At 37.9% G+C, this 23,000-nt stretch overlaps 1 protein-coding gene across 3 annotated transcripts in view; it reads left to right on the forward strand.

Annotated features, from left to right (window-relative positions):
- RSPO2 (R-spondin 2) overlaps positions 1–23,000 on the forward strand; it is a 102,815-nt gene that overhangs the window by 49,121 nt on the left and 30,694 nt on the right. For 2 of the 3 annotated variants that reach the window (XM_032713666.1, XM_032713658.1), the window contains 3 exons: positions 3,233–3,421; positions 13,649–13,792; positions 14,501–14,689. In XM_032713666.1, coding sequence (XP_032569557.1) covers positions 3,233–3,421; positions 13,649–13,792; positions 14,501–14,689 — 522 coding nt within the window. The remainder of the gene's footprint in view (positions 1–3,232; positions 3,422–13,648; positions 13,793–14,500; positions 14,690–23,000) is intronic. The other variant, XM_032713674.1, reaches the window with a different exon arrangement.

A 23,000-nucleotide genomic window follows, 5' to 3' on the forward strand; every position in this document is an offset into this window, starting at 1 on the left:
CAGTTGGTCTGGTAGGGTGTCTCATTACAAAAGGGTTAACAGAGTGCTGAAGGGTAAGGATGTGATTCCCATCAAGAGGATCTCATCAGGTGAGACTGGTGCCAGAGGACTCCAGTACTCAGTGTCCCACTGACTGAGCTATTTCACACCAGGTTGCTTGGCTTCTTGTCCTGCCTGCCACCCACTAGGATTATTTTGTACAAGATCAGAGTTGAATGCTGTCATGCTGAACTTAGAGAGTTGAGGGGGGATGGGAGAAGAGAGGGAATGGGAATGTGGTGTGCAGATGTGTGAAGGTGAGAGTAAAGCTTATCAGCTACTGATTCCACAGGGTAGTGGGCTTTTCCTTTTTTTTTTTTCCTGGTTCTGCTGGTGAAGTCATCAGTTGAACAACCTCAGTTATCCAGCCATACAAGGTAAAAGTACGAGATCACTACATTAGGGTGTGAATACTTTTAAATATATAAAAATATAACAATTAAACATTGTTTTTGCCCTTTTGGCCAGCTGCTCTCTGGTGGGCTCTGTTAAAAAACTCTTGAGACCCCAATGACACTTTCCTCTGTTGAATAGTATTTTTCTTTTGTTTCCAGTAAACCAGGTTTGAACTGATAAATTTCTGTGAACTTCTGTGGCCAGTTTAATATTTAATACAGACCTGCTTAAGTTATGCTGTTTTCAGGAATGTCTTGAGCCATCCTCCCTCTGCTAACCTGCTGTGCTGATCGAACTCCTGAGAAGGACTTGACAGCCCATGGGGACAGAGGAGTGTTCTGCAATTCTGCAGAAAGGTGGGATAATACAAGCTCATAAGGACAAAGACTGATGCATCTGAAGTTTGTGTTGCAGTTATCAGCCAAGTAACTTAAAAGAAAAAAAGAAAATACTCCAACAAAATCAGGGTGTAGACTTGAATGCACAGCAGCTGGTGATCTGCACTAAATGGCTTCCTTTGGTAATGTCTGTGAGTACGGTTTTCAGCCCATTTTGGATAGAAACTTGTAGAAAAAGGCTCTTAGAAGTTAAAACTGTTACTCTTTTTCTGAAAGTTTTTTCTTGATAATCTTATTAGATCAAGAGGAGGCTGCAGGAAGACAGCTGTTGTAGGACCCTGAGCCCTAGGGGACAGCACATGTTGCTAGTGCTGTACCTGTTCTGCAGAGACTTTTCTGCTCCCAGTATTGCTCACTTCACAAGTCAGAAATTATGCTAATAGTGTTGCTGGATTTCCATGGGCATGTGATTTGCAGGTGCATATGTTGGGGTGCTGAAGTTCCAAAATAGCCCTCTCGTAATCCAGGAGGAAACAGTTAGAGACCTGCTGAGCCACTTGGATCCCCACAAGTCTATGGAACCAGATGGAATCCACCCAAGGGTGATGAGAGAGCTGGTGGAAGAGCTCACCAAGCTGCTCTCCATCATCTGCCAACAGTCCTGCCTCACTGGGGAGGTCCCAGATGATTGGAAGTTGGCGAATGTCACACCCATCCACAGAAAGGACCAGAAGGAGGACCTGGGAAACTACAGACCCGTCAGCCTGACCTCAGTGCCTGGCAAGGTTATGGAGCAGATCATTCTCAGTGCGATCACACAGAACCTACAGGATGGACAAGGGATTAGACCCAGCCAGCATGGGTTTAGGAAGGGCAGGTCCTGTCTGACCAACCTGGTCTCCTTTTATGATCAGGTGACCCACCTGGTGGATGAGGGGAAGGCTGTGGATGTAGTCTACATGGACTTCAGCAAAGCCTTTGACACCGTCTCCCACAGCACACTCCTGAAAAAGCTGCAGCCTACGGCTTGGACAGGGGCACTCTGTGCTGGGTTAAGAACTGGCTGGATGGCCGGGCCCAGAGAGTGGTGGTGAACGGTGCTGCATCCAGTCGGCGGCCGGTCACTAGTGGTGTCCCCCAGGGATCAGTGTTGGACCCAGTTCTGTTTAATGCCTTTATTGATGATTTAGATGAGGGGATTGAGTCCACCATCAGCAAATTTGCAGATGACACTAGGTTGGGGAGGAGTGTTGATCAGCTGGAAGGCAGGAGAGCTCTGCAGAGGGACCTGGACAGGCTGGAGAGTTGGGCTGATTCCAAGGAGATGAGGTTCAACAAGGCCAAGTGCTGGATCCTCCACTTTGGCCACAACAACCCCATGCAGCACTACAGGCTGGGGACAGAGTGACTGGAGAGCAGCCAGGCAGAAAGGGACCTGGGAGTTTGGATTGACAGGAAGCTGAACATGAGCCAGCAGTGTGCCCAGGTGGCCAAGAAGGCCAATGGCACCCTGGCCTGTATCAGGAACAGTGTGGCCAACAGGTCCAGGGAATTGATTCTTCCTCTGTACTCAGTGCTGGTGAGGCCACACCTGAAGTACTGTGTCCAGTTCTGGGCCCCTCAGTTCAGGAAGGATATTGAGGTGCTGGAGCAGGTCCAGAGAAGAGCAACTAGGCTGGTGAAGGGACTCAAGCGCAAGTCCTGTGAGGAAAGGCTGAGGGAGCTGGGGTTGTTCAGCCTGGAGAAGAGGAGGCTCAGGGGAGACCTCATCACTCTCTAGAACTGCCTGAAAGGAGGTTGTAGCCAGGTAGGGGTCGGTCTCTTCTCCCAGGCAGCTGTCCGTAAGACAAGAGGGCATGGTCTTAAGCTGTGCCAGGGGAAGTTTAGGTTAGATATTAGGAAGAAATTCTTTACAGAAAGGGTAATTGGGCATTGGAATGGGCTGCCCAGGGAAGTGGTGGATTCTCCGTTCCTGAAGGTTTTTAAGATGAGACTGGATGTGGCACTTAGCGCCATGGTCTAGCAACTGTGGTGGTAGTGGATCAAGGGTTGGACTTGATGATCTCGGAGGTCCCTTCCAACCCAGCTGATTCTATGATTCTATGATTATATTTTGTTGTTGTTGCATGCTTATGCCCCCAGCTTTAAACTGGAATCCAGCACTGCATTTTTACTTAACGTTTACTGGTAAACTTTATAAAGCTTGGTCTCTGCTTGCCTGTACCTGTATTGTGTGTAAATTCATTAAATTGCTCTACATACAATTAAAACTGTAGAGATTGCATTTCTTTTTATTCAGTGTGAGTACAGATGTATGAACTGAGTGCACTTTCAGAACTGCCCCTTCAGAACTTCTTGTAGTCATGCGGAAGATAAGTAACACTTTAGAGGGAAGAGGACCTCCAGCCAAAATAATTCTCAAATGATCTTAAAGTATAATTTATCTTCTTATTTTGCAGCTAGCTATGGACCAAATCCAATTTGCAAAGGTTGTTTATCTTGTTCAAAGGATAATGGGTGCATCAGGTGCCAACACAAGTTATTCTTCTTCCTACGAAGAGAAGGAATGAGACAATATGGTGAATGCTTGCATTCCTGCCCATCGGGGTACTATGGACTTCGAACGCCAGATATGAACAGATGTTCAAGTGAGTTATTTTTTTGAACCCTTACATTTGCTTTTGTAGAAAGGCCATAATTTATGCTCAGTTTTTAAGATGACATGTTGTGGAACAGAGTGATATTTTCACAGAGTTCTCAAGTTCATCCTAAGACTTCTTTGCTAAGGAATGTCCCAGCTCATTCCAAGATATATAACATTCTGCAGATTAAATAGTTGATGCATTGACCTAATTTTTATTGTTGTTGTTTTTTTATTGCTATTATTTTAGTTAGAAGGGAAATTTAGGAAAGAATGCAGATATTCCTAGTTTTAAGAAACAAAGATTAAGAATTATTTTAACAGTGCCTCATGTAGGTACTAGTTATTGCATGCACTAATATATGGGTGGGCTTCTTGTCATACTTTTTGTTCCCATACAAATTTCAGGTGACCAGATGCCTCACACCAGACATGCTTTAATATGTAAGTGTTGCTAATTTAATAAAACAGATGTACTATTAAAAACAAACAAACAACCTCTCACTTTTAGTGAAGCATTTTATTTGGAATTTTACAACCTGCTAATGTGCAACAAGATTCCCTCTTTGCATGTTTGTGCCTAGAAGGCCAACTGTTAAAATCAATGAGTGCTCTGGTATCTCAGATTATTTCACCTCTGTCTGGTAGTTGTGCTGATTCGTATTGATTTTTCCATATGCTCATATGTGGAATATTTGCCATATGGATTATTAATCATTGCTATTACCTCTAATTTGTATTTAGGGGGGGAATGTTTTTGTCATAGTCTAACCAGAATCGGGTTACCAAACCTAAGAACCTGAAGTGAGAAACAGCTTTTCTTTGTTTCCTGGAATAATCAAGTGTTTTTTAAATGTGCAACACTCTCCCCCTCAGTGCTGTGCCATGTCACTGAGATGCACCGTGTTGTGAGAAGTGTGTGCTGGCTTTCACATCACACATAGTCTTGAGACCCACATGAGGTCGCTCAGTGGCAGTCTGGGCTGGATGAGGAGCACTTATGACCATGCTTGGATCCAACCCAACCCATCCCACCTCTTCCATTCGCTGCGTGGGCTCCATGGATATAGTATTCTATATCCGTGTGTAATATTGCAGAGTGCTGCCTAATATGTACTAGGTGGTTAGGTTTTGATGAAAAAATTAAATGAGAGCAGTATATGGTTTATGTCTCCATTCTGTAAAGTAATTTAGAACCTTGGCCTTAATTTTCGTAGCTCATTTGTGAATTCAACAACTTCTTTACTTGAAACCTCTCAAAACAGGGCCATAAAAACTTCCCCATGTAAAAATCGTTTTGAATATATTTATAGGTTTGGGAAATAGATTAATTTATCTATATTAGCCTGTACTGTGTTTGTGAGATAGGAAAAGTAGTTTGTACTAGCAATACTCTTTACTTTCTTAGAAAGGAAAAAATAGAAAAGTTAATTGCAGAAGGTGGAGGGTGAATTCAATATAGCATTTTTTTGTTTTGACCACTTTAAGGAAGTGGTCTTTCTCTGAATTACAGGATTGATTTTGAAAAGCATAAATGTGAGTTGTGTCCAACTCGTGTTGGCGTGTGTTGAGCGCTTGGTATTTGTCTCACCCTCATGCCTTTGACAGTGTCCTTCTGTGAGAATAATGATGCAGTTGCATTTACCGACCAGTCCTGATTCCCCTGTAATGATTTTTGTATTGCATATTTTTATTTTAGCGTAACTGCCAACTGACGTATTTATAAATCACATATTCATTTTTTTCTTGGTTTGGTGATCCTGCATGGCACATAGGAAGCATTGTGGACATACAGACATTTTGTGGATTGAAGTTGAGTTGAAATAAATGTCCTTAAAGATAGAATAGGTTTCTTCCTACTTGATGTTAGATACTCTTAGGTATGCTTAGTACAGGCTGCATTGCTCAGACAGTTCTATCTCGGCTAAAAATAATAAAAAATTTGGCTATGCTAAAATCCTTCTGGGAGTTATAGGGCTTGAATTACATTAGTTGAAATGATTTCTACCCTATTAATCTCTTCATAGGCACAAAAGCTGTTTTAACATTTTATTACTGGAACACTTGCCCATTTTTGCTAGAGAAGCTATAGAACATATTTTTATGGAAAATGTTGACATGATTTTAAAAGCCAAACATAGTGCCAAATGTAACACAATAAATACCACAGCCAAGTGCAACAGGTCTAAAATTATGGAAATTTTGGATTTCAAGACAAATTTTCTTTTCTACATGTAAGAAATACGTATGTCTTGAATTTGCTAAGTGGTTCTAGGCTGTTTTTCTAGTAACAGTGAATCATGAAATTTGAGACTGCTTGTCTCTAGAAATCAGTGTAGAGTCTCCAACTGGACATGATTTCCTTGAACACTGCAGTATGAGAATGCAGTGCTTTTGGACATGAGGTGGAAAAGTGTTGAGTTTCTGCTGTAGAGGAATGCCCAAGGGAAGAGCTTCACTTTGTTAATTTTCCAAGAAATTTTTAATAATTAATGACTTTGAACTAAACTGCTCAAGAGATAATCTCATGAGAAAAAAATGAAACTGAATTAAAGAGTAAGATGAAATCTGTCACCTTGATGGTTGAACTGATTAGTGGATCAAGTCTATCTCGAACCTTTCAGCGTAGTCTGTGGTTACAGTAACCTTTATAATTTTAGGGGGAGGAACCACTCAGAGTATAGAAATTACAGCTCCCTTCAGCTTTGGTTGGCTACTTCATTTGCTTAGGTTCACCCTCTTTGTCCTAGGAGGGTCTGACATGGCTAAAATTATAATTTCCCCTTCCATTTGTCATCATTAAAAACAAGATAAAAAGCAGCTTTTAAACAAATTGAGCATTTATTAAGCACATATAGTTAATTCAATGCATTAAGAAAGGTAATTAATTTTTTAACGTTGTTACAACATAGCAAGACATCATTAATATATCCTTGTTTGACTATACTTATGTAGTATGGCAGAGCATATGACCTTTTGAGACTGTTGTAGTCAGTGCAATTTTAGCAGTCAGGGGTTCAATTACCACAAAATTCTGGAGAGGATTTGCACAGGAGGTGGTGTAGCTGACAGATTGATGTGGAGGGCCAATGGACACGTCAGGATGGCAGTGTGAAGTTAGATCTGTAGCACCAGTGCTGTTGTAGCGAGCAGCTGAGGGATGGGAGCGGGAGTTGGAAGAGTGAGTGTCATGGTCATGGGAACAGACTGGGGATAGGTGAAGTTACAGAAGAGGCAGAGAGATCTGAGGCAAGAAGAGTAGGGTGCTGTGAGCCAGAGCTCAGGGTGAAAGACCAGAGTATTAGGTTCAGCAGTGTAGTGCATCATCATCTACTACTTTGACTTCTTAAACACAAGGGAATGCCTCAAGCAAGGGCCCAATTCCAGTACAAAGACTGCCAAACCCCTCAATTTAGGAATGCCATGTTTCCTTCGTAGCTTTAATCTACAGCTTCTCTATGCAAAATATGATCATTTTCTCTCAGTATTGCAGGCTGTGAGTACAGTTCAGGACAGCTCTCTCGTATGCTGGTGGTTGCTGGTTTCCACTCCTGTAGATCCCCTCCAGTGTTCTCACTTTGCTTTCCCATATGTAACTGGTCTTCACTGGAGTCTGGATTTCATGCAAAGCAGAACTTACTGTGAATCGTTGTTGTTATTAAGATTACTAGGAATTGACCAGCTCTCTTTTCCACTATACATACTACAAAATATCTTTGTTATGAAGGGAGTTATGAATGTAAAGTAAATCCCACTTACTTTGTTTAGAAAGGGCTAATGTGACAATGGAAATGCTACAGAATATGGATATTTCAAAAATGCAAAATGAGACTCCTAAAATTTTCAAGATTATGCATATCAGTAAAAATACTTTACAAATGAGCAACTACTTTTTATATTTTAAATACATATATTTTGACCTTAAAATTCATCATATTGCACTTAGTATGAGAAACTAATCTAGTAAAGTTCTTCTTAAGGTATGTTAAAATATGAAGTACATGCATCTCAATATGGAGCATTTTATTCTTTATTTTAAGTTTCAAAGGCATTATATTTCCCTACAATTCTGCTTATTCTGCATCACCTTATAAGCTGGTGATAAATTTAGAATGGAAGGATTGTATTTGTTTTGGTAATGTTGCACTCTCTGTAATGATAGCACAGAGAAGCTGTTTACAAGGAGCATATACTCTTTTTTTACAGCAATAGGGACATGCACCTGAGTTTAAATTTAATTCTATAACTAAATCTGTATTTTGAGCTCCTGAGCTTTGATTCCTTCTCTGAAGTGTATGTCAATTCTTTAATGCTTGTTTTAAAAGAAGAATGAGTAGGAGTGGCTTATCGTGACCGTCAGAAGCCAAAGCAGGTCATGAAAATGTTTTAACATCACTGTGATTCATCTTCTTAAAATGTATCTCTAATTTGAGCATGATTTGTAGTCTGAGCTTTGTCCTTTCAGAGTTGTTTAATGTACCATTTATGTAGTTTTCTGTAAATATTGTAAGTTTCATCCATGTTGATTTTTTTATGATATTCAAGTAAATGGCAGTATAAATGAGTTTTTAAAGTCTAAATAAAAATGTTTTATTGCTAGTCAGCAATGCACTTCTTCTATATCATATTGGTTACCCTAACCTTGACTGAAACGTGGCTCATAGCTATTACTTTTTTTTTTCAAAATCTGACATACGTGCAAAAATACTTCTGAAGAAAAGTATTTCTGAAGTGCCATAAGGTGCTACAGCTCCCTGAAAGCTAAGGAGAAAGGAACTTTGGCTCCTAAATCCTGTAGATAACTTATCTTTTGCCACTCTCTTTCAGAAAACAAACTCAAGATGTTTTAAATTTCTGCCTTTGGATTCTTTTTTGGCAACGGCCTTTTTTCTTAAAGGAAATCTTATGACTGAGATTTGTTCTCCTCTCTAGAACCAAAGAATATTGTCCTTCAGCTTGGTAGGTTTCCTGGCCGTTTACTGAGGAGTGACACAATACTAGCTCATGAAGTTATATGATTCTTTCTTGAGCATATTCTGTAACTGGTCTCAAGCATGGAGGCACTTTTACGTACTGTAAGCTAAACTCATGTTTTACTGAAGTGTCAGTCACCTTTTTACTGTCCTGTCAAACTAAATTAAGAGATTGCACACTATCAGTAGGCTTTCCACTGGAGAAGTTATGCATCTTGTCCCATAAATCAGCATTTCAGAGCCCTGTTGAAGGGGTAAGTTTTTGATTCACTGTATTTTGTCTCGACACTGAAGATAATTGAGCAAAGCAGATCTGTCTAATTTCAGCCCAGCTTAGCTTCACTAGGCAAAGTAATGACTTCTCTTCCATCCTTTCTCCTGGGAGGTGAAGTCATGGAGCTGTGAATTTACAGCCTCTCCTATGACAGCCTGTGATTGAAAATAGACTTCTAGAAAGTTAGCTTTTCTAACTCTTGGAGTACTGCGCTTCTTCAGTTCTCACTTTTCAATTTAAAAATCTGTATTTAGCATGTAAGATTATATTTCTTTAGTGTTTTTAATATTTATTTTACCCATTCAAGTCATTACGATGGGCTCTGGTCTGTCTGATGGAATAAGAAATTTATTGGTTTAAAACTTCTCTTGCATTTAGAAGCAATTAGGACCTCTGTCATGGATTTCAGTGAGGTCATAATGGTTCTTTTAACTTTTACATACAACTCTTGTGAGAAGTATGATATAACATTTTAAGTGTCATCTGTTTAGAAATGTGCTAATCAGACACACCAGCAGATTTCTCTGGACCTTCCTGAGTGCTTTTAAAAGTCCAGTTATGTGAGGATGATACCAGAGGAAGGTGTGGAGTCTTCGTATGAGGGTGGCCTCTGTTTTGTACCTTTCAAGTGGAAGGATGGTAGCAAATATTTGACTTTCTGGCTTTTCCAAGATGTAATCTCTGGAAAGAATATTTGAGAGTTTGCTAGATAGGTTGCAGTATGAGTGTTACGATGTCTCAGAGGTCCTGGGTGTGAGTAGAAGGTAGGAGAGCCAGTGGGATATGTGGAGACATGATGCTAAGCAGGAACGGTAGGGATTTGAGGTCTGGTAGGAAGCAGATCCTTGTTGCCCTGCAGGTAGGCCTGCCAAAGGTATGCAATTCCTCTGGGGGATTCTTCTGTAGAACTGAATTTATCAACTCTTTCTCCGCTCCACACCAATCTTGTCTTTCTCTCTCCCCCTTAGCTTCCACTTCCAGGCCTCCTCCTTCCTCTTTCTAAAATCTCTCAGGCTGTTGCTCTTGTCTATTTGCAAACCTCTAGTGGCAACTATTTTCTGTTTATTTTTAAAGAAAAAAAAATAGGCATTTTTAAAGCATACCCTTGGTTATGCATTATCTGTTTTTTCCTCTGAAGAGTTTCTTGGGTCTAAAATCTTAGCTATGTTTATCTCAATTTTTTGGTCTCGTTTCCTCTAGGGTTTTTGGGTATTGTAAACTTTTAGGCAATCTTTTAAGTGGAATAAAAAGCATACACAAACCACATCACCTAACTGCTGGTATTATACAGAAAACGAAACCACTGGACTCATGAGAAAAGCAATTGGGTCTGTGGCTAGTAAATTGAAGTAATAAAATTGATTTTTATAAGAATCTACTCCAGATGAAAAAAAACCCTCTATCTTATTCCAGTTCATTATAATTATATCAGTAAGCCAACTATTTAATTTGGAGGGAATTTAAAAGGATTTAGATAGGGATTTTTAAAAGTAGAAAAGATTTTGCTTTTCATCTCCAGAGGTAGGCGTAAGATGCCGACATCAGAAAGTTTAAAGGCTTGAAAACGGTAGCATTCAGAATAAAGCAGTTCAGGTCACTAAAAAGTATTTCCTTGGGTTTTATTATTTACTGTAAAGTATAAAATAATTTTTCAAAATGCTGGTTTTCTTAATTATTGCATGTTATGTCAAACAGTTCTCCTGTAGATTTCATAGTAGATTATTCATTGTTATCCATTTTATTACTTAAACAATAGAATGCAAAGAATTTTAGTAATCTGCAATATACTTCCATTAAGACCTATATTTAAGGAAGTTTACATAGATAATGATGTTGATTAACAAAAAGAAATACAAAATTCAACACAGTTGTATTTATTTCCAAACAAAGGTATCTTAATATCCTAAGGGGAGTATCAGCTTATTTAGGTGTCCAACTAAAAAATGTGTACACTTTCTGTATCTCTTCACATTGGTATAATTTACTTTAAGAAACAAAAGAATCTAAAGAATTCATTTATTCTAATTTACTAACCTCAGTCACCATTAAAGTAATTCACTAATAGCACTTTTATTAAAAAAAAAAATCTCCCCAGAGCATTTAAGTCATGTAAGGAAATGAATATAGGCACCAAAAATAATATACTCTATAAATTTTCTCTGTATTTCTTAACTACTGTTGTGACAGTTTGTGATTGAAAATAGATAGTTCTAGATAGTTAGCTTTTCTGACTTCTGGATTATTGCTTTTCTTTAGCTTTTTAGGTTATTTAACATTTATAAAAAATGCATACAAGGCTTAAGTGCAGGAGCATCTTCCATAATTTCAAACCTTGCATATGGAGGATGTCAGAAAGGATCAGCAACAGTATGGTGTATTACTGAGTTAAATGATCATTATGATTAGCACCCAGTAATCCCATGTATCATGATGAATATCACTCTGGTGAAATAATGTTGTAATTTCAGAATTCTTACAGTGTTCCTACTATTCTTTCAGCATTTCCCTCTAAATTTCCCCCAAATCCTAAATTTCATGTTTGGAGTATTTTATCTTCATAGGAAAAAATTGAAAATAAACTGCCTAATCTCCACCCAACCTTCACCCAACCTTTACTCCAGCCAGCCTTCACCTACAAATGTTTCTAAAATATAGTTATCATGACAAGGACTCTACTGTGACAAAAAAAGAAAATTGGCATAGGAAGTAAAGTAAAAAATATAAATAGGATGGGAATTTTGAAGTATGATCAAGAAACTGAAAGAAGATTGATTAATTCTTTTAATGTTGAAATATGAGATATTCACATATGTGCTTAGTGTTAAATAGTGATATTTCATGGAGAGTATCCCCAGCATAAGGTGAGGAGACTTTCACCTGCTAAGTGTGTCTGTATCATATCAAAAGGCATCTTGTATTGAAAGTTTTTCCTTTAGTCCCTCTTCCACGCACACAAAAAGGCTTTTAACATGTTGCTACCCGACACGCTTTGAAAGCAATAGTTAAGACATTACTTAAAGAATATTGTGTCACTTGGATGTGAGGGAGGGTCACAAGATCTTTTCTTTTATTGTTCTATTCTGCACCTCATCATTGGACTACATGATTATAAAAACCTTGATGTCTTTTCAAAATGCTTCATGTGGTGAGCAAGAGGCAAATGTTTTTTCTGAATATTTAAGCAAACAGGATGACTTAAGTGTTGCATTTGATAAAATACTTGCAATACACCTTGGGTGTAACAAAGCAAGTTAGCAATTAACTCTTGTGGTACATCTCCAGAGCAGCTCATCTAACTGTTTTTGCCTTGCAGTGCATTAATCTGGGGAAGTGATTTTGCAAGGTCATTGTGTGGGCATTGATCTCCTGTTCTTTGGGGACTGGTTCAACCCTTGTGAAAAAGAAATTATTATTTTCAGCAATTTCCTATAAACTGAAGTGCGGACAAGAAGCCAAACTTGTGCTACTTTTAGACCACAAGTTCTAAAAGCCCCTTTGAGACATGTGGTCCAACAGAGTTGGTAGCATGCAGGTTATGTGTGGTCGTGTCTAAATAACGCCAGCAGAGTTACCTTTGGCAGTGCAAGGCTTCAAAGTGATGCTAACATTCCTTTTAACCAAGCAAATGTGTACCAGAGTGTATTCGAAATACACTTTTTTTCTTTTCATTCAATCTGCCTAATTTATTGGCCAGTGCCACAAGAAATCCTATTTTAAAAGCCTCATATTTACTCAGTTGCTAAAAAGGAATAAATTTACGTACTCACTCACACGCACACTGTTTAACTGTTGTGGGGTGGCCTGTTTTGGCCTACTGAAGTTCAAGAACAAATATTAAAATCTGTTTTATAAAGATTGGCTAAATTTGAAGTGTTGATGGGGGATATTTACCAATAGCTATTTTAGAAATGATGACATAAATGAACAAAATTATTAGGATATTGTTGCATGACGTGAATAACAAATGCTTCTTGCTGCGACTTCAGGTAGCTGAAGACAGGATACAGTTAATGTAGTTTATGTAAATTAGGTGTGCTAGCTGAAGGATTAGATCTACTTAAATTAATAGTAAAGTGATCATTACTGTTCCAAATATAATGGATTATGCTTTTCAATCTTTGGCACATTTTTCCCTGGTATTTTTTTGTAGGTGTGTGTAGTATATGTATGAACATTAATAACTGCTCCATTTTCAAGTTGCCATGTTTTACTATAAAATATGATGTTTCTGAACAGTTTACTTCTGAGTTTAATCTATTGTGGGTCATATTTCTTTTAAATTTTCAGAGGAGTATGTTTCATGAAGGCAATAATTGTTTAGTTTGGTTTGTTGTTTGGTTTTTTGTTTCTTGTTTGTTTGGGGGTTTTTTGGGTTTTTTTTGCTATTGGTTATAGCTTTATGTCTTTTAGTCGTTTAAGAATGGTTATTTTTTTGTGGATTAATAATAAAAGGGAGTTAAATCTAGAAATATTGAGACTTTTTGCATGGTAGCACATGCATGTGTGTAGACATGAATATCAGATATACTACGTGAAAGCATCTACTCAGCTATTTATAGGGTCAGCTCCTGGAAGAAAATGTATCCTACTTTCTATGATAAATTATAAACTGAAGACAATACATATAATACATGCATGCTTCCCAAAATTATTTGTTGCATCTCAGTTTCATCACGATTACTTAAACACAAAAATAATTTACATTTTTCCTCCAAAAAGATGTAGTAAACTCAAATATAAGTAAACTGGGGGTTGTATCTACAGTTTTGATTACAAAAAAGATATAATTCAAAGGATGTAAGGGAAAATGTGGTAGACAGTTACAGTTGCCTTTAGTTTCTTCTATAGAGCAGATAGATTTCAGGATGACAGTATTCCTCATTATAGCACTTCTGGCTTTGCTATTTTATTGCTTTATAAGTCCCTTTATTTTTAGTTTTACCCTAACTTTGCTCTCTTATTGTTTGTTATGATCCTTCTGATTCAGGATGCAGAATAGAAAACTGCGACTCCTGCTTTAGCAGAGACTTTTGTACCAAATGCAAAACTGGCTTTTACTCGCACAGAGGCCGCTGCTTTCGAGGGTGCCCTCCTGGATTTGCAGCCTTGGAAGAGCTTATGGAATGTGTGGGTGAGTCTTCTAGCACAGCAGTGCTGCTGATGTAGCTCTTTTGATGGCTGGCCAGGTTCAAATATGGTACTGTTTTTAAGGTGGTGCTTAGTATTTCTTATGAGGAAGTATTGACTGATGAATTGTACTTTGATTTCTTTACTACTACTATTACTAAATTTTCCAAACTTTAAAATGTTGCATTATTGGGAATGCCACTCTGTTGCACATCAGAAAGTTCTGTCCTTTTAATTGTAGAATCACCTAGTATGAGAATTTATAACTCAGAATTTGTAAGATTTCAGGAATTCTGTCAGAACAGACTCTTTCTTTCAAGAGTATTGCTTGCATTTCATTATGGAGAGGGCCTGGAAATGTGAACTTTTGAGCTTTTCAAATCCATGTGACAGCCAACTAGGAATTATTTACTAGATAGAGAAAAAATAAGTCAATCTCTTTATTTCAGGAGGGTTTTTGAATATTTAGAACTGATGCGACTTGTATACATAGAATTTGATAGTTTGATTTTTTTTGCTTAGGTTGATGCTAGCAAAAAGATCTTTCCAGGTTCTGTAAAAGATTTTAATTTTGTTTCTAATTCTTGCCTGTTAGCAGTAAAAGTTTCAAGTATTGCTTCCTAACAGTATACGATGTAATTAAAAAACAAAAAGAAAAAAACAAAAAACCCAAACAAACCAGAAGAATTACTTTTTTCTTTTGCTTTGTCAGAAGGCTGTGAAGTGGGTCAGTGGAGCGAGTGGGGAACTTGCAGCAGAAATAACAAAACATGTGGATTTAAGTGGGGCTTGGAAACGAGAACAAGACAAATTGTGAAGAAGCCAGCGAAAGACACAATCCCGTGCCCAACCATTGCGGAGTCCAGACGGTGTAAAATGGCCATGAGGCATTGTCCAGGAGGTAAGCGTAGTCCACAAAAATCTTTGTGAGCTTTCCTCAAATTAAATCCTATTTCTAACTTGAAAAAAGAGCTATTTCATCCCAGCTAAACAGGAAATTGTCTCTGTTCTGCCAGCCAAGGCTGAAAGGCAGCAATACTACTTCAGTCCTAGTCTGTATAGCAAGACTTCAGGAAAATGCTCAGTGTGGGAGTGACCAGTCCCTCAGGAGACTGTGAAACTGTGCTTTTCCTGGTGTGGTACCAAGGCTTTTTCAAAGAGGTACCTCATGGAAGAACCATAACAGGTGGCAATTTGAGCTTCCGCATGAAAACTGTACTGATAGTGGAATAACTGTTCTGCATATGGCAGGAAAGATGAGAATTGTAAACCTCTCTGCAAGTGGCACACCCACTGCTGGTGTGATGAGTAAATTAAAAGAAGTTAGTTGCACATGGCATTCTTAGCTGCAACTATTAGCTGGAATATGTTATTTATTTTGAACATTGTAGGTTGGGGCCAAACTATGGTAGATGTGATACAAGGAGAACTGTGATAGCTACTAAGATTTTCAGCATGAGACCAGTTTATGGCAATTATCACAAGTAAATAAAATACATACTCAAATTTCTTTATCATGGTGTTCTAAAACTTAGGTGATGATGCTGATTTGAAAAAGGAAATTGAGTTTCAAATTTGTGTTCAGTTTTTTAGACCCCAAAGTGGAGACACATCACTGGTAGGGGGTTTTTGTTTGATTTTTATTTGAAGTGTTTTCAGCTGTGCATCCTGAACACTTAAACAGGTTTCAAAATTTGTAGGAGAGGTGGGTGATCAACAGGTGATAAGGATGCCATTCCTTTTGGAATCGTAGGCTTAAAGAAAGATGCAGGCTTGAATGGACTCCAAGAGGTCTCTAGTCCAATCTCCTGCTGCTAGCTGGGTCAACTGTGAGATCAGACAAATAAAAAAGGAATAAAGGGTTGAAGATCTTGAGAAAAACCATAACCTGATGAATAAAATAAACCAGAAACGGTCTTAGAAAAGGTACATAAATAAGTTTGTTTTGTGTTTTGGGATTGTTTAAGATGTCTGTCTTGGCTTGAACATTCTGTCCACCAGTACGTGTGTATATTATACATAAAGTTTTAGCTTACAGATTAAATCTGTGCAAGCTTCATTTTTGTCTCTAGGACCCTGACACAATCTGGAAGAGAATATGAAGTTGATTCTCTGTTATCCAGGTTAACAGTCTATTATGCACTCTGCCTCCCCTGGCAAGCAGAAATGTGGGTTTAGTCTTGATAATTTAGTTAGCACACAAATTATTCAAATTGTTTTAAATAATTTGAGAAGTGTGCTTAAGTGAACCCTAGTATTTGTGGATACTGTAGCATGCTCATATAACTGTGTAAATTTGGAGCCGTTGAATGTTCATACCTTTTTGTGGCAGATTCTCTTAGACTATTTCAAATTCTTTTGTCCAGCAATTCAGGTCACTGCTTGAAGATTTACATCTCAAATTTATCTTTTAAAAGGCACAGTGGCTTTCCTAAGAGTTAGGATATTTATTGCCTAGTCTGTATCAAGATCTTTGATCAAATCTCTGCATTTTTTTTCACTGTGTATCAGGACCATTGTTGCTGCAAATACAAATTCAGTGTGAAAGGCTTGTAGTACTCTTTCATGGGCTCTAGTAAATCCTAAAGAGTACAGTCCTCTCCTCCCGTGGTGTGGAATCCCCTGCATGTGTTTTCAGAGATAAAAATAAATATGTACAAAACTGCAGGTTTAAACTCTCCACACTGAATGCTGATGCTTAACCACTTCCATACCATCGTATAAAACACTGCCCAGGTGTAAACTCCCTTCCCTCTCCTAAGAAACTTCTGGGAGTGAGTGTGTTAGTGGTGTTTTAAGTGCCTAGGGTATGTCTTCCCCAGACCTCATTATCTCTGCAGGTGAGGAAGCGACAGAGATTGCCCTCTGTAAAATTCCTTTGTAGTATGTTTTAATTGCTATATATATAAGGCTGGTCTGAGATCCCATTCCTTTATCACATTTTAGTTAGCAGGTTGCCCCATTAGACACACAAAATGTTTTGTTGCTTATTTGATCACTGTGACGTGGTGGGAGGCAGAGACACTGGTTACATAGAAGCTCAAATGAAGCAGGTCCTGATTGCTAAGGAAGAGATTCTGTGTCTTGAAAAAGATATGGTATTTTCCTAATGTTAGGAATTTTGTAATTGAACTTTTAAACTGAGGAAATAAGAGAAAAAAATGTAAGGATAGCACTGCTGGGAGGCTGAAGAACCATGATCCCTGTAAATGTCAGTTGAGAGGCTCTTAATAAATCCTTTCATCTTAATGTTCTCAATACAGAAACTCACACAAATGTGGAGAATAAGTATTGGATTATAGAGCTAAGATGGTTGTAGATTGTGATGGATTAAACTGAGCACAGGAAGTAAGGATATTTTTGGTAAAATAGGGTCAAATAAAGTGCTTTTGTCACATGCTTTCTACTTCTGTACATTTTACAGTTACTATTTTTGGTCCACATCTTTGCAGTAGGAGGTGAATTAAATTCTGTGTTCCTACTAAGTACTTCAGTTGTTACGCATCTGGCTGTATGGCTGTGGTACAGCTCTAGTCGATGATGAATTCTTTATCCCTTTCCCAGTAATTCCCAGTATATCCAGAGATACATGCTGGAATGCAAGTGAAAGATGATTTCACTTCTTTCCTACTGAAGCCAGCAGCAAAACAGCCCTACTGATTTCACATTTGTTAGTGATATTTTCTTATTCTCAGTAGTAATTGATTTAACTGTTATTACGATACGGAAATGTCACATTTGTGTGTCTGTTATGTATGTTACCTTGTGGTTTGAGTGTAACATGACTCATACTATGAGAGGTTAGATTTAGAGAAAGGAGATTTGGATCATTCAGACCACCTCCTACCCATGCCGGTCCTTCCTGGCAAGGAGTTTTCTTCTCTTTAGCTCAAAAAGAGAGAAAGCCAGAATTTTTTAAAAAGAGTGATTGTGTTAAGCGATGTGGAAGTCAGCAGGCAGAAATGTTCAATAGACTGATTAATCTTGCTGTCTTGATTTTTCCCATATATTTGCTATAAATATTTTATTTTTATCTCCTATTTTTATGTTCCTCATGTTCACCTCAGTAATTGCTCCTCTTTTGTTTGTACATTTGGAGAACCTGTAGGTTGCTCTCATTTTTCTTATTAAGTATTACACAAGCAAGCAAAGCAGCTATTTCTTTTAGTTTTCCATCAGACTGCACTTCTTCAAGCTGTCTGCTACATGAACATTACTCTATGCCAAACTCTATTACTTTTGCAAACACACAGTGCTGGCTCATGTCCAGCCTCTCATCCACCAGCACCGCCAAATCCTTCTAGCTCACCAAAGCCCTCTGTTCCCCAGGCTCAACAAACCCAGTTCCTTCAGTCTCTCTTCACAGAGCAAGCGCTCCAGCTCCCACCCATGTTGGTGATGCTATGCCAAACTCTATCAATATCTTTCTTGAACTGTGGGACTAAAAGCTCCATATGGTATTCTAGATCTAGTTTGATGGAGGTTAAATAAAGGGAGATGATCACTTTCCTTAATCTGCTGTCAGGCTGTGTTGTCAGGTCAGCAGATTGAAGGAAGTGATCACCGCTGACAGGGCGCAAAACTGACTCACGTTTAGCTCAAGTTTCATTGGGACCCCTCAGATTCCTTCCCAGCAGAGCTGCTCCTCAGCCAGTCAATATCCAGCCCATATTTTTTCAGGGAGTACTTCCTTCCCAGGTGCAGGACTTTGGTCTTCGTTGCATTTCCTGAGGTTCCATTCTGCTAAATGAATCTTTTCTTCATAAGAGTGAAATGAAAAAATAAAAAAGGTCAAAATAAATGTAGCACCAGAACTCAATGAATAATCTTTGTCGTCAGGCAGTTGATCACATTCTTTTGAGTTTTTTGATACATCTGCACTGTACCCAGTGCTGAAAAGTTTGTAAGCCAGGACTCTTCTTAGACCTTCATTTATATACATTGTACTTGTAGTCTGTCTCAACACATGATACCTACAAACACTGTCTGCCTTTTGAGAGTCAAGGCTAGGGCTTTCCCTAGGTGGGGCTTTCTCTAGGTGGGTCGCAGTAAACATAACCCCTTTTTTGTCTGTCTCCTCTTGGTCATGTTATGTTGCGATAAGAACAGATAGCCTAAGTGGCAGAGGTTGGTCCAGGAACAGCAAGAATTGTTGCCTCCTCCGTGAGGACAGTCAGGTACTTGGCTAGATTGGACCAGTAGACTGTGTAGGCACCACCCTTGGAAGTTTCCAAGACTTGACTCGACAAACCCTGGACAAACTGGTCTGAATGGTCTTGATCCTATTGAGAACAGGTGTTTGGACTGAGGACCTGAATGATTCTGTGTCTGAATGACAGAATGTGCTGTGGGTTTAGGCTGAAAGAAGAGTGTTCATGCCGTTTTGGCTTTGCAAAATTTCTGATAGCTTCTGCTCCTAATTAGAGAGAAGCTGGAATGACTGGTTCTAGGGAATAGGAACAAAACAAGTCTTTACTGTGGTTGTTATAGTACTGAGATCTCTTTATTTGGCCTTTTTTATTTTTGTTGAAATTATATGCAGAGTATGTGTAATGTTTTGAATATAAAGCTAACTGTTTTTTCATGCATTTCTGAAATTAGCCTTAATCAGCTTAGTTTGAAGTGCTGATTTCTTAATTTATGTGTTATTATTTGACCTATTCACTTAATTGTCTTTGGTTGAATGCTGCACACTTCTAAATTCAAAATCATGCATGGGATCTAAAAGATCTATAGCACAATGTGCCTCTATTTTGAGTTAATGCACCATGGCAGTCTAAGAAAACACTGAAATCCAGCAGAAGAACTGTAGAGATGCAGCTATAGAACTGTATTTTAGAGTTGCTATGACTTTTTAAGCCTTAAAGAAAAGTCCAGTCTAATTTGTGGACATTTTTAATAAACTGAGGATTTCATTCTGTTGTTAGTTAAGTCATGACATAAATGTATGTGTCAAGTTAGAGATAAATGAAAATGATCCTACTTAGAAAAGATTATAAGTTGATGCATGATCTGAAGAGGGATGGTAACAAACACAAAGCATTGTGGCTTTGGGGAAGATGCCAAGATTTACATACAAGACTTACTGCTTCAGTTAGTATTTAATGAATCTTGAAGACATTGGAATATTATTTACCACTGTATTACTAAAATTTAGGGTGTACAAGACTTTCCAGTATTTTATATAAGACTGTAGTACATAGACTTTACAACAGTATACTGTCATTGCCTACTGCAGCTCTCTGTTAAGTTTGCAGTAGCTTTTTTTGTGCTCACCAGACAGGTAGAAACTGCATTAAGTGTAGCTCCACTGAGTACTGGCTTTGCCAGAATACTGGGATCACCAAGCCAGCTTGCCTCCTTGGTGCACTTTGTGCATGCCAACTACACTCTGGCCAAGAAGGCTTGGCCTTAGCTTGCCTGAAAATATAACCCATAATTTTCAGTTACAAAGCATGAATCAAAGCTTTTGAAGGAAAGAAGGAAAACCCTCTTCAGCATCAGTTTGCAAGAAGTAACTCCACCGACAACACTAGGTGCACAGTGCAGGTTGGAAAAGCAATGGTAATGAAAAAATATTTTTGTGAGTATTTTAGTTGATGGCCATTCTGCACATTTCGTGAAGGAGCTAGTAAGTGGGAGCAAGAAAGGACAAGATAATAGTCCAATGTAGTTTGGAGGCTTTCCAGGAAACAAGAACTGTTTTATAGTGTGGCTTAACCCTCAGAGCCTGGCATGCTTGTTAGTACGTTTGTTCAGGAAACAGGCTTTTGTCAGCCGCAGATTCTGCTTGTCTGGATTGTCAACATCTGCTTCGTACAGAGAATGTTGTGCTGTGAGTATTAAAATGTGGGTCTTTTTCTATTCTTTAGCTGATCACATTCAGAAGGGACTGCAGCATTTAAAAACTAATTGTAAAGGAAATCTAGAGCCTGAAGAAAACGAAACACATAATACTGCTCATTGCAGTGAAAGAGCCTGCAAATAGACGACATATTTTAATTAAGGCACATAGGCAAGAGCTACAGTTATATCATCAATAGTCAGTAAGTTTGTACCAGCTTCTAAAAAGACTGCAAATGTTCCCGATTCTGTTTGGTAATAATAAAAACAGTGAAAATCTAATCATAAGTAGTTTCAGGTTGAAAAGGACCACAGAAGGTCATCTAGTCAGCTTCCCACTCAAAAATCCTGAGAAAATCAGGATTAGCTTTTACTCTGACAATTCTCAGACATTAAATATTTTCCCTTTCTTTTCATAGTTCTATTCCTCTTCATATGCTTATTTCTGAGACAATAATTTTCAAATTATAGGAAAAAATGATGTTGTTTTCATTTGTTTCAAAGTGGAAAATATAGAAATGCACAGGAAATTTGTGGTTATGTTTTCATGACATTTGCATTCATTGACAGTTAGATGTGCATGCATGCACGTACCTGTATTGGAGCACTTCTATACCTGATGCCTCTTAGATTTGCAAACAGAAGTGTACCTCTCACCTGTTAGCATACTACAAAATAACTCAAATCAAGAAACTCTGATTTTTCTTTTCTGCATTAAAATATATTTTCTATAATCTTTTTCTTAGAAACAAAGAACCTAGACTAATATTTCCTTTGCATATTTCTTTTCTTTTTTTGAACTGAGAGAGCAAATAACTCTCTTACATGTGCATTTGATTAATATTCATTAAAATGAGATCAAGTGTAAACTTAGTGGGATTTTGAAAAACAGCTGTTATTTTTCTGTTATGTTTTTGGGAGCAATCCATTCCATAGTTATTTTCCAAAGGGAAAATGCAATCCAATTAGGCTCATATTTGAAAAATAGTTAGAAATAGTTTTTGTAAGCCATCTAAGCTTGAACATCGGTTCGAGGAGCAGTTATGTTTAATTCTGAAACCAACTGCTATCGATCAAGGACCAACATGCAGATGTTGGACATGCAGATGTGTCTCCTCTTTGATGTTACTAGATTACATTACCTTACATTGCTTGATGATCGAGGTGGCTCTTAAAGCTCTGTGAACAAGATATGGCTGTTGACTCATCCTCCTCCTTTTTCTACGTGTTTGAAATCAGGTCAGTTAAAATAAGTGGCTAAGCAGTTAAATGCTCTGAAAAAATATCAACACTAACTGAAAATAACCCTTCTGAGATTTTGGTAATTTAGGTAACCCAGCGTTTGGGTTTGTATTTTCCTTGAAAATGGTACGGTTGATTTTGCATGGGAATTGAGGCAGCTTTTTATTAAGTCACAGTACTCCTACAAAACTTTTTTGCTGTTTTTGTCTGGATAAATGTAACTATGTGTTACAACTAAAGTTATTAATATTTGTGGGTTTGTGTGAATATGGTGAAATAATACATTACTTATATTTAAACCTGTAACTTAGCTTGGATAAATATAAATAGCCTAAATTTCCTTGGAGTGCTCTTGTAATGAAGTGTGGTTTTGGTTTGCTTTTTTAACTAATGGCTCACATTTTTAAAGCTTTTAAGACACTTCATTCTCTTTGACTGAAGCAGAATTTAAAAATGCATAAACTAGAAATAAAATCTGTCTAAAGTGACCTTTAAGAGGGTACCTTTCATGGCATTAGCAAAACACTTTTGTAGAAAAGCATCGTTGTCGTCTGATTACTGTTTCAGTTTTCCTTCTTTAGTACTGCTGCCCAAAGTGTATCTTATAATGGACTGTGTATACATGAGTGCATGGTTTTACCTCTATGTACCCTATCAGGACAATTCAGCCTCTGGAAATTTATGTATTGTTTTATCATATTGACAGGATACATTTTAAACTTATTTTCAAAGGTTTATGAGGGAATTACTGGCAGTGCAGAAGAGCCAACTCAAGTGTATTTTTTCCTTCCTTTTGGATATAAATTGTTCTTCAATCCTCCTTTTTAATTAAAGTAATAGGAACTGTTTTCTTGGGAAGACTTTTCCATAGCTTTTCAAATCATTAAAAGGTTGTATGCACAATTTATTTATTGCCATTATTATATCTTAGACCAGATAAGTACTTTCAACATGTGTGTTTCCTTAAGTACACCATATTTCAGAAGTAGCATGAGTATTGTGTGATGCAGTGTCTCCTATGGGAGTTATCTGTTTTTAATGAATAACTGAGTGTACCAGAGTGTAAATCCTCGTAAATGATCAGAGTATGAGTTAGAACAGTCCCATGGCAGTTATACAATTCAGGG

Source organism: Chiroxiphia lanceolata, chromosome 1, assembly GCF_009829145.1.
Source record: "Chiroxiphia lanceolata isolate bChiLan1 chromosome 1, bChiLan1.pri, whole genome shotgun sequence".
Lineage (NCBI taxonomy): Eukaryota > Metazoa > Chordata > Aves > Passeriformes > Pipridae > Chiroxiphia > Chiroxiphia lanceolata.